General features: G+C 41.3%; 1 protein-coding gene across 1 annotated transcript; it reads right to left on the bottom strand.

Annotated features, from left to right (window-relative positions):
• Positions 1 to 455: 455 nt before the first annotated feature.
• On the bottom strand, positions 456 to 10,688 carry LOC310873220 (calcium-binding protein 2-like). Its single transcript, XM_083785556.1, has 6 exons — positions 10,410 to 10,688; positions 2,725 to 2,755; positions 2,445 to 2,579; positions 1,620 to 1,729; positions 1,129 to 1,276; positions 456 to 587 (listed from the first exon to the last, which is right to left on the bottom strand). Exons 1-6 carry the CDS (start codon positions 10,665 to 10,667, stop codon positions 562 to 564), a joined length of 708 nt encoding a protein of 235 aa, XP_083641682.1. The 5' UTR covers positions 10,668 to 10,688; the 3' UTR covers positions 456 to 561.
• Between the last annotated feature and the right edge of the window lie 2,534 nt (positions 10,689 to 13,222).

The raw sequence follows: 13,222 nt of genomic DNA, 5'->3' as shown, positions 1-13,222 counted from the left end.
TATATTAAGTGCACATTTTCATGGTCAGTATCACGTATCGACATGATACTGAACATGATATTGAACATGGCTAATCATGATACTGACCATGATTCATGATGTCAGGCCTTGTCACAGGAATGGCAGGCCCTGTCACAAGGATGTCACTCAGTTTAATGAATACAAATCTTTTTTTAATGTAAGATCACATTTTACAAACAAGGCTTTACACTGGACAAACATGAATATATCAAAAATACAACAGTAAAAAAAGATAGCATGCTTGCATAGGTAACTGACATGTTTTAGGCTATACCGTAGTTGTTTTTAATGAAATAATAGTTACAATAATAATAGCATTTTTATCTCAATTTTGTGTGTATATATATGTATATATATATATCATATATCAAAGTAAAGCAATAATTTTTATTTAAAAAAAATATATATAAAATTCATGCTCACAAGAGCAAATAGTATGTCCACTACAGTTTAGTGTGGAGTTGCATAGTGATTTTTAATGTCTTTAATCAGTTTAATGTCTCCATCATCATCTCCTCTGTTGTCAAACATCTGGACATGTCAACGTGACATCATTCTTACAAATTCTGTGAAAAGGAGGGAAAGAATAAAGAGAGTGGGAAGAGGAGTTAGTTGGCAGCTTCTACAAAATCATGGAAAGGCAGCAAAGTGCACACAGGGGCTGGCCTATAATATAGTGTAGGCAGACAGTGAAAAGTGCTAAATGATTCTTGGCGATCGAGTCTACATGGGTACCCTCAAGCCACAATATTAATGTCATCATCAATAGCTATATGTTTCAAGAGGCCCAATATTATCTTTATCTGAGGCCCATAATTCCTGGCAAAGGCCTTGTTTGGGAGCTCACTCTCCTTAGCAAACCTACAATAAAGGTTATGTCCATAAGTAACATATCGTGCTAGTTACATAGCATATTATGCTACGTATTCAAACTACCGGTATGTAAAGTTCCCATTTGTCCTTTATTTTATCTTAAATAACTAATTAACTATAACTTAACAATTAATCACAAGATTAGTATTTCTGTACTTATTTGAACATTAGTATTGTACATTTTGGACATGCGCGCTCTCTCTCTCTCTCTCTCTCTCTCTGAGTGTCTCTCACCCTCAAAGTCAACCAAGCCATCCCCATTGAGGTCGACGTCTCTAACGATCTCTTCTATCTGAGTGTTAGGCAGTTGTTCTCCCAACAACTTCTTTGAGGCCTCCCGAAGCTCTGCTAGGTTGATCTTACCGTCTCTGTTCGAGTCAAACTGGACACAAACATGAACACATGGGTATGGGTTGGTTAGCCTATATACGTGGAACTCAAAATAGGGTCCGGCGGGGACCCAGGGGGTCTCCCAGCTAAAATTGTTAAAAAAGTGGTGGGAAAAATAAAACATTTATTATTATCATTATCGTTATTATGTTACAGGGATACCGGTAGTCAATTATGAGGGTCCCTGGCACCAAATCTTTTCAGATGGGTCTGTGGTCAAATCCTTGACATGAAAATGTTTGATAACCACTGGCCTATATTGTATATTAAATGTGTGTGCATAAATGCCAGTTGCATACACACATACTGTACACATCGGATTCCACCAGACTGACCTCTTTGAATGCATCTCTGAGTTCTTTGACTCCAATCATGGACGCTGTCTCTGCCACCACCTTGGGTCCCATCAACTCAACCCAGTCCTCAAAATCGATTTTCTCGCCCACTGCAGGACAGAAAAGGCACAGGCACACAATAGTGAAACAACACTACATTTGATAAATGCCAAAATGCTTGTTTGCGATAGATTAATCGCAATTAATTATTAAGGTTAATATTCTTTGTGTCAACTCAGGGATTCTATGAAAGGTTCTGTTTGCATATTACAAATCAAATTTAGGATTATTGTAAACTTTTTTGTACAATATCAGCATTCCTAATCTGGGGGGAATATTCAACAACAATAGCCAATCTGCAAGCAATCTACAAGCTCAGGCTCAAGCTTCCCCAATGAGGGGACACAGCAGGTCCCAGATCCGTGTCCATGTGGTTGACAGGCCTGTCACCATATAGTGCCCACTGCCCAACATGATTCTGTCCTGCAGATCTACAAGCTCACAATGCATCGCTTACGCATGGCCGAAATGTATAGACCTGAAGTGGTTAATGTATGTTTTGTTTTGTAATAATAATAAAAGTAGTAGTAAGTAACTAAGTTTTAAAATAAATGTAGTGGTGGTACAATAGATGTAGTGGAGTATAATTAAAAGTATTGAAAATTGCAAATTCTCAAAGTAAAGTACACTCAAAGTAAAGTAGGCAAATACCTCAAAATTGTACTTCAGTACAGTACTTAAGTAAATGCACTTAGTTAATTTACACGACTGCTGTTGACATTGTCTTCAACCCATTGTTTATGACGTGGTTGTTGTGTCACTCACACAACATTGCTAGTTCAATGAGCTCCATCTCAGTCGGCATGTAACCCATGGTCCTCATGCACTCTCCCAGGTCAGCTTGTTTAATGTGGCCGCCGTCCTTACCCTTGGCAAACTCCATAAACGCCAGATGAAGCTCTGTAACACACACATGCACACGAGCAACACACACACACACACACACACACACACACACACACACGGTAATGGTCAAACATGAGAGGATAAGTTAAGTAATACGATGAGGTAGGCTACAGTATGTGCTGTCGGGAAGTAATCGTACCTTCAATTTCCTCTGGGCTCAGCTCTCTGTCCTGTTGGAAGGTACAGCATTACATTAGTCTCACTTCAGTCATTTTCTCTCTCCCTCCTCCATTTTTGAGTGGTGCAACCACTCCCTTACGGAGCTATGTGTGTGGCTGGGTGGCTGGCTGGGTAGCTGGGTGCCTGGGTATGAGAACGAAAATAGCATGGTTGTTTTTCACCACTCTCTACCGTTTCGGACGTGGGGCGGCTCACCGAAACCGGGCCAGCACCCTGGCCGTGATCCTGTGGGTCTGGAACTTCCTGGGACCCCCCGGGGACCCCCATACAGAGTTGCACCACTCACTTCACACGGGTGTGATTTTTCTTATATAAAAACGTTGGCACTCCATTCTCACTCAGACACACACACACACACACACCTGTATAATATGCATAATTAGCAACAGCGCTACCGAGTCGGTAGTACCGACTGCCCCACCTTGACCCCTGTATGTCTCTCTAAATTCTATTCTCTCAGGGTGCCACACTGCCACAGCTTTCTGTTCATACAAACTGTGGCTATGTGCCTGCATGCCGTTTGTCATCATATCATCAGCGACCGACCGTTTGCAAACAGATTGGCACAATATTGTTCAAATCTGACAGTGTAAAACTGATCGTTGTGCGTAAAGGTTTACAAGTTGAGTTACAGCCAAAACTTTGCTGTGTACAGTATATCTTCAGCTACCTATGTAATGGCCGGTATTGTTGAAGCTGGCATGGAATGGAAACAAGCCTGGTTTTATCTAGCATCGGTATTATAATGACTCAAATATTAAATAATCTGCATATCAGCATCCCCACCACCTCAGGACATTGTGGTACTGCAGCTAAAACTGCTTTCAAAGCCCAGAAATAAATGACAAGGACTGGTTATATCAGAGTGGTGATCGAGGCTCAAACCATTAGAAATAAATTTGAGGGACATAGACAATATGATATTAAATATTAAAAACAGCCTTAAAATGCATGTTATAACTCTTCTAAGCGATGCTGTACCGTCCATTGTCCATTGTTTCAGGACATATTTAACAGAACAAACTCATGCAAAATACAATAATCAGACATTCAGAATTTGATACAGTGATTTCTTAAATTATGTTATATTAATAACGACAGACAGACAGACAGACAGACAGACAGACAGACAGACAGACAAAGACAGCTAGGGAGAGAGACGGAGGGAGGGAAGAGTAGAAGGAAAGATAATTAGATAACATACACATACAGTAAATAATGCAAGGGGTAAATCTCTCCAATTTCATATGAACTAAAAGGCAAATAGAAAGAGAAAGGAGAAAGGAATGAAAGTTGGTAAAATGTAGAGAATACATTTGCCCACTAGAGTAGGCATCTACTACTAAGGCTACTACTTGATTGAATATACGGAACATGTCCCTTATAAATTAGCTGATTAGTGGGCATTAGACAACTGTGTAACTTTGAAATTAATTAATTGAAGATGCCAGTCTTTCATTCTGTTGATGGCAAAGAAGATATGCAGTCAGATTATATTTGTTTTTGTTTTTTACTATTACTATTACTATTACACCAGATAAGATGATGATTTGAAACTCATGCTGAAACAATGTTGTAAATATTAGCCTATAGCTACATAACATAACATACATTTGAATTAAAATTAGCAAATATAACCACTAATGTTTTTTGTTTAATTTAGTTTTACCCCTTTCAATTCATTATAACCTGAGACGTCAGACAAGGTTTTGTCCAATCAGAATATAAAACCTGCTAGACAGAGCCATCATGGAGGATCTGAGTTTGGGGCTGCAGAGTGCAGACGTCCTGAAACTGCTCAACTTTTATGGATAAAGAGTAAGACAAAAAAGGTAATGGAACTTAACTTGTATATGTATGCTGGTTCTGCTTACGATATATAATATAGAATAGATGGATCATGGATTCTTGTTGTTTACAAACATTGAGATTGTCTGCACGGCACGCGCAGGTGCCGTCCTCTGCGCGCAACACCTTCGCACGGCAGAGCATAAATAGGTTTAAGGAGATACAGCTGCGCCGATCAAGCAGCCGTGTTGACGCAACATAAACCAAGCCCTGCCTATTTCAAGAGCGAGAGATCACAGTAAACAAGTCTCTAGACTAGACCTTTTTCATGCAGCTACTTTGACAAAATAACAAGATGAACACAAGTGACAAGTTACACAACACAGGTGACACCTACTAAATTAACAAATAGCCTACCAGCAGCAACGTTTTAATTAATTTTCAATTACCCCTGGCCTGGGCCCTAGTCCCCCATATTGTTTTGAAGCAATTTGATATCATATTATACTTTTAGCTCAAGGCCCAAAAGACAAATGCAATTTGATGTCATCATGTCTCCCAGGTATCCAAACTAGTGAAAATAGCACATCCATGTGTTGTGAGCTTGTAGCCTACTTTTTCAGTAATTCTTAAAAGCTTTTAATGAAAGTTCTTTGATTTCTTTATTTGTTTGAGATTATTTTGAATTATAATTTTCACTTTCAATCTTGCACATGGACAGTGTTTGAAATGTTTACATATTTTGCACTTGGCATTGAGCTACAATGGTAATGCTGTAGCACTGGTTTTCAACCCATTTATTTATTTAAAATAAAAATCTACATTTAACTGTGTAAAATGAAATTATTTATTTTACACTCTCAACAGTTGAAAACCTCTGCTGTAGCATGATGAACGAACTGGCTCAGGCAGCTAAGCCTACATAAGAAACCATGCAATATACAGTGTTTATTTTTTATTTTATTGTCATTTCTATTATTAGTGTCAGTAGCCTATATTTTGAGGACTTATTAAGACACAATGGCTTGAATCCACGGATAGAGGATAGAGGAAACCTGTTAAGATGTGTCCCCATCTAGTTTAAACATTTCTTAATAGTTGAAACGGAGCAACACAAAGACTTACAATTAAATAAATGCAAGAATAATGTTCTATTTTTTTGCTACATATAGACTGACATCAGTAGCAACAATGCAAACTTCCATGGATGCATTATTATGTCTGAGTGTTGTGAGGATTCTCTGACAGTTATTGAGTAGAGTTACACGTTGCCCTATTGCGTGTGAGCCCTGCTGGAATTGAGAAAGGATGGGCACCAAAAAGGTAACTTTAGTAAGTACCTGCCTACCTGGTACTGGGTCCTAATTAAAAGGTAACTTTAGTAAGTACCTGGTACTGGGTCCTAGTTAAAAGGCGAAAATGAGGGTAGAGAAGTGGCGTGACAAGCCAAGACTATGAAATGGAAAGACGTCCTAGACTGGCCACAGGAAGTCTGAACTCCACATGAAGCCACACTATTATTTATTGTCTTGTTATTGAAAGATCCTCTCACAATAAATTGTCACACATAAATGAACAGGTTTCTAATTAACGCACATTATTATAATGTTATGATGAATATTATAATTCTATTAATCATAACAAAGTAAAAAAACTAAAGGGCGCGTTCGGCTATGCGCACCGGGAATGTGGTCAGTTTGTTGAGTGTGGTGGGCGGTGACGTCACAGAGTGCGTTCAGTGTGCCTTATTTACGAACGACCAGTTACAACACACCATTCACACTGAGCAACCCTACCCTCAGGGTAGGGTTGCTCAGTGCGTGCACTCGGCACACCCGGTGTGCAGCGCACTGGATTTTCGAACGACAACGCACTGAGTGCACTGAATAAACGAACGACAAGAGAGCACACCAGTGCGTTCAGGGCGCATTTCCGAACGCGCCCAAAGTCTACAGCCTATATTTGTTGAACCTATTCAAGGCAATGAGCACACACATGTGTTTCTGTGCATCTCTTGGTGAATTGAGCAATGAGTCTCCTCTTTGTCCAGTTTGTCTTTGTGGATATGACATACAGTAACCGTCGAGCGCAGAATGTCATTGTTCACATTTCTAACCTTCTAACTCAAAGTCTTTGAGCAAGTGGAGATGTTTCAGATTTGTTGTCGCCAGGTGTCTCGTCGCTCCCATGTCTCTCAGTGTAGCCCAGCTCCCATTGGAAATGTCACTTTTGGTTTGAACGAAGGGTTAGAGTGCTCATTGACTGAAGTTGGTCAGTGCTATTTTAACAATGTGACTTGTCACAAAACTTGCTCTGAATAAAATACAATTTAAATATAGTGCAGGAGACAGAGATGACAGATAGGCCTACAGGAAAAGCGAGCGACATGTCCCCTGTGTATCCCGTGTCTACCACGTACTGCTATGCCCCTGTGAAGGACGTGATGGATGTTGCCATGAAGTTATATGTTCCATTCGTGCATGCGAGTCTGCGATATCTCACATGAAGACTTTCAGTTAAAGTACCAATCCACAGTCAGAGATAACCATCTTGTGGCCTCTTTGACAATTGCTACCAGGCTTCCCAGTGCCAACTGTCACACGAAGCCTGAGGTGCCACCGAAGACTGTTCAGTCAACAGTTTTGTGTTTGCTGTAGACAGCAACAGTTAGGATGTTAGATTTTATAAAACACACCTTCAACTATGCAGTATGCACTACAATACAGCTCGATCAGTGAATCAGTCTAATTAATTCTTAAAGTTGGCTTAGGTTTGGTGCGAAACGTTTCTTTGTAACTCCGTTTTGATGATAAATTCTGCCAGACAGCGGTGGTACCAGTGACGGCAAGGATAAGCAATACCAGCACGAGGAATTACCAAGCGCATTCTGTTTTTATATGGTCAATTAATTAATCATTTGAATGAGACTGCGGTGTGTGTGTGTGTGTGTGTGTGTGTGTGTCACCTTGTATGTGCACACACACTTGCATGTTTGTGTTTATTTCATGCTTTTCTTTTTTTTAAGTCTATAATGTTTTCCAGGTTTTAACCTTAGATGTCAATCTAAATGTACTTTGTGTGTGTATAGTTGTGACACACAGACACACACACGCACGCACACACACAGTGACAATGGCATTGACATTGACTAATGGATATATGCATAGTGTCTGTGTGTGTAAGATGGGCAGTGCTCCGGTATCGTGACTGTGACCCTTGATCGGGACTGTTTCCATGACGAAACAATGCCTACTTGTGTGGGCAGGAGACATATCATGTTCTGATCTGGTGTCAGATATGCCTCCACTGGTGTCCAGTGGCTGTTTCTCAGATGAAGATTAAAGGAGGATCAAGAATAGAGTGAGGAAAGGCAGGGAGTCTTGAAAATGTTGTCTGTCTATACTCGAACACAATTGTCCCGTGTTCGGAAGCTGGGTGGGGAGGGTGATATGTATCACCAGTGCTCACCACATGTAATCCTACAGGCTGGGGCGGCACTTATCAGCGGGGAGTGTTGGCTGGCAGGAGTATGACGAAGGCCCTACGTCCTCCTACGTCTGTGTTTATGTTGCTTTGAGGTAGTGAGGATAAATAAAAGCATACAAATAGAATAGATCCGTTTCTTAGGTGTTTAGTGTGTGTGTGTGTGCCACACAATCATAGTCTATGTCATGCTTGGTGTCACGTGACACCTACAGTATTATGTAAGATGCTTGCACAAGTACAGTAGCCACATGTGATCTCTTCTCTTCTCTTGACCTCACCCCACCCCCGTTGTACTTGCTGAGATGACCAGGTGGATGCATACCACACAGGCCATGAGTCAGGGAGGGGGCAATCTGACCCATCTTGCATCAACTACCGGTAATTCCTTTTGAATTAGTTGACGCAAGTCAACAGTCTGTCTCGAGAGACTAGGGAGGGCGTAATCTGAGTTCCCAGAAGTTTTCACCATCTCCCGGCTCCCGCATTAGAGAGGGGGAGGGGAGGGGTAAAAGGTAAGGATTTACCTTCCTTTTCTTTAACGTTTCTTAGATAGACATGCACAATAAAGATGTAACATGTTTGCACGCATGTCTGACCCTTGAGTGACAGTTTTGTAATTGTATAGTGTACAGCCTGTGTCGTGTCCGGTGTCATGGCTTATCATTTGTGCAATGTGATGCGATACTGAGTTGATACAATGGCATGAGGCGGACTCGGGATAGGGTGTTTGTTAGTTCTCTATAGCTGACCGTAGCAGTATCCAACTATCCATTACGGTAGGGGTTGGCATTGGGCAACCTTTTCGGGCACCAGTTCACTTAGCCGTTTTCCAATTAAGGCTGGCAACTCCTGATGAGGTCACCCAGTGCCCTTTCATGCTTTTTCATCTTATTATAATTAGAATAATATAAGAACAGAATAAGTCAATAATGTAATACTACTACTACTACTACTACTACTAATAAAACCTAACAAAGAATGATGACAGTCAAGATCACATGGTACTGTAGGCAAGGCAAGTTTATTTGTAGCCAGATTTAGCAGACCTTTCTATCTCTAGAATGTTTGATTGCACACATTTTTTATTTGGCCCTAAACCATTCAATGCTTTATAAACCAATCTTTTTGAATACGACATGGACATAAAGGGAGCCAGTGTAAAACTCTAAGAACTGGAGTGATATGCTACACTTTCTCTCTATTAGCAAGGAAGGACTCGGACAGAAGGATTCTGAATCAATGCAGTTGTCAGATTTTTTTTTTGGGGGGGTGAATTGAATTACATGGACAAGTTTTTCCAAGTACTGTAAAATGCTTTAGAGCTGTCCTAATACACACTATTACAGTTGGAAATGTGGCCAAACTTTTGTATGAAATAAATATATTTTTCAGGTCGCAAGGCTATAGTGAAGATGACTTGTACTCTGCCATTCACAGAGAGACAGAGAGAGACAGTAAGACCTGAGGCTGATTCTATAAATGAAACCGTTTTCTGAAAAAAGTATGTTGCTATATAAGTGGTGCTTAAACATTTTCATGTCAAGGACATTTTAGATGTATAGGGCTGTACACCCCCATCTCAAAATATTTAGTTCCAGGGATTTGCAGAAGCAATTTTCAATTTCAAGAATTTTCAAATTAGCACATCGCTTTGAGTTTGTATACCTGCTATTTTTAACCCTAACCCTAACCGGCAGGAAATGGGGAGAGTTTTAATGGGTTAAGAGCGTTGGAGCAGAGCCAGGGTTTTTATTTCAAATGTGAGGGCTTAGGTTTTCAATCAAGCCTCTCAGAGACATTCAATCAGCCCCGAGAACCAGATACACAGATAGGGTGAACACACAAACAAAACATAGACACACACGCACGCGCGTGCGCGCATGTGCACCCACGCACAAGTAAGCGGTCATACTCGGACACATATGCATACATACAGATCTCTATCTCAGTTTATTTTATTGGTGGTAGAATGGACACTACCAATGCCCCTATTTCTACTGATGGCTTACACATTATTATGCACACCCGAGCAGCCCAGGCACCTGGGTCAGATGTTACGCAATTACTTATTCTGTACTTGTTCTGTTCTCTACCCTGTGTGCGCACATGCATGTATACATGCATGTGTATATGTAGACACATATATATAAACAGAAGATGTACATGCACATCGCACATGAAGTCACATATTAATTTGTACATGGACACGCATATAAATTATAAACGGAACATGCACATGCATAAACACACACACACACACGTGCGGTCACATATTCATGTATACATGAACACACGCATATATTTATAAACAGAAAATTGTACATGGGGTCAAACTGGGGTCACCAATGGGTCCATGCCCATGTTTCCTACCTGTCCGAACACAGCATCCACTATGGGCATCAGGTCTATTTGTTGCTTCTCCTCAGCCTTCTGCTGCTCTTCTTTCTGCTGTGTTCCCGCCATCATTTCCTCTATCCTGTGACTGTCCTCCACGCTCTCACCCGACTGCATCTCCTCCTGTTCGGTCCGTTTGGGTTTCCTCTGTCTGCGAACAGGCCTGCTGGGCTCGTTGACCTCGGCTCCGGCTCCTCCTCCTTGCTCATTGGCTAACTTCCTCTGCTTTTCCATGTTCTTCTTGATGCGTGCCTGAACCTGACGGACCGAGGTAAGAGGGATCAGGTGTTACCGCTGTTTGAATCGAGGCCAGTTTGCATTACAGTCCTCTGTGTTATTTTAACTCTTGAGTGTGTAAGAATGCACCCAAATGGTCCCTTACAGTGACACTGAGGAGCTTATTGTCTATATCAGTCAACGTCAGATGTAGTTGGTATAACAGCATGAGGTGATTGCCTTGAAGAAATACAATCTGGTTCAGTGCTTTCACCGGGCAAAATAGAGAAACAATAGAAGAGTTAATAAAAAAGAATAAAGTCTGGCCTTCCCTTGGCTTGCACTCTAGCAAAAAAGACATATTCGATACCATCAAAATGTAAAAGCTGATGTAAACTAAGAATTGGATCACCTCTGCATTCTTACTTTGACCACAGTTATGTAATGCAGTCATGTATGCATGCTGATGCTGTAGGTAGGCTATTGTTGGTTCAGTTCTTGCTGTCATTTTTAGCATGTGTTTAAAGATTAAAGATGACCGATGTTTAATTTGTCACCAACATTATATAATTGGCCAAACCACCACCTGATGATTTAGTCTCTTTAACTTTCTATAAGGCACAATGATACACCATATTGAAATGTGCCGCCCACAAACATACCACAAGAGATATCAGCCTACTTCAAGCAGATGTATAGACAAATAGCTCAATAAGTTGGCACTAATTATATCACCATAATCAGTGTAAAATAAGACAGACCCACCCACGCATGCACACACACCTGTTTTGCCGAGTTCTCTGAACACGACGCCCTCCCAGCACCGCCTCCACCACCACCACCGCCGCCGCCTCCTCCCTCCTCTCGAATAAGCATGAACATCTTGCTGCCACGGTCTTGCACACACAAACACACTCTCTCTCCTTTCTTTCTCTTTCTCTCTCACTCCCCCTCCCTCACCCAATACCTATGTCTTTTCGCTTTCCTGCTCTCCTCTCTGGTCTGTTGAAAAAGCTTTTCTGTAGTTTTACAATGCTTCCGAATAACTGCACTGGAGTCAGCCTCTTCTCAATGTTGCCTTCTAAAGTTTCTCAAAAGTCCGGCTGTGGCCAGATTCATGGGCCAATTGTCCCGTTGCTCCTGTGTCCCATGTTTAAAAATCTAATTATTCCAGACAATTAGGCAAAAGAAAACCTCCCTCTCCGGTTGTTTCTCTCATTGCCTCCCAGTTGTCTTGGTTTCTTAGACTGTGCTTCTCTCCATATGTCTCTGTCTGTGCCCAGGTGAGAAGGTTTTTATCATCATCTGTGTGGGGGATTGAGTTCCTACCTCTGCCCCCACTCGATGCCTCACAGCCCTTTAGGTGACACTCTATACCTCTCCAAACCTCACCGTCCTCGTGTTATCTACCTGTAAGTCACTGACTGCTCTCCCTCTCCCATTCTTCCTCCCCTTTTTCCACCTTCTTTCTTGCCTCCGTCACATATAAACACTCCTCTTTTTGGCAATGCACTTTCTCTGATGCCTACTGCTTTTCTTCATCGTTCAGTCTACAATCTTTCTCACCTCCCTTCTAACGTTTTTCGGTCAACTTTCTGCCCACTCTGTCATACATTTTTTGTGGTTTTTGAGGCCCATTATTATTTTCGGCATTTGAGCCACGGACCGCCATGAGATTTAGCCTCGCAGACCCAAAACAAAAAAATATGTTATCGTTATCGGATAGGATTTTGTCCATAAATCCATGCTGAATTGATGTGGTACCATAGGAGACATAACAGGCAAATTATCGAAATAACATTTTTTCTACATTCTTCATTCGTAAAATGAAACCAAATCGTACACTCTTATCTCAAGAGTTAAAGATCTATAAGGGTCTATAACTCTCCATTTAGCTGGGGACCACCTGGAACTCCCTCAAGGATCACTGGTGGTCCCTGGACCACTGGTTGAAAACCACTGAATTAGGTCAATGGCATTTGGAGAACAGCCCCAATAATGACAATGGATGAATGCCATGTGCTGCCCACAGCGATCATTGCTACCCCTTCCTGCCCTCTCTCTTGACACCATCATTTCATCCTCTCAATATGCCTCATCACATTCCCTGACTTCCACTCTCACATTCCTGTTTTGTAACACAAACGTTTTTAAGACGTGCAAGTCAGTTTAACATGCTATTCTTTTTATTTGTATTCATTCTTTTTTTAATTAGTATTATTTGTTACTCCTAGCTGTATCTTTTTCTTTATCGGTCCTGTTTCATAACTGCCGTGCCACCAGTGAAGGGGGGGGGGGGGGTGTTTGGCTCGGTTGTGAAGGGACGATGAAAGATTTCTATATACACATGTACAGTATACTTGGTGTGGTCGTGGTTATTACAATTTATGTTATTCATCGCATTCTTACATGGATCATAAGTTCATTAAGTAGGCATGACTGCGCATGCACACTCTCACTCAGTCACTCACTCACTCAGTCACTCAGTCACTCACTCTCTCACACACACACACACACACACACACACACGCACAGGTGGTGAATACATCACCGCTGACCTCCATTTGCAGGGA

Source organism: Protomyctophum parallelum (genome assembly GCF_964188405.1).
Source record: "Protomyctophum parallelum genome assembly, chromosome: 16".
NCBI lineage: Eukaryota > Metazoa > Chordata > Actinopteri > Myctophiformes > Myctophidae > Protomyctophum > Protomyctophum parallelum.
The sequence above is the reverse complement of the archived record's forward strand: the minus strand, read 5'-3'. Positions and strand labels throughout refer to the sequence as shown.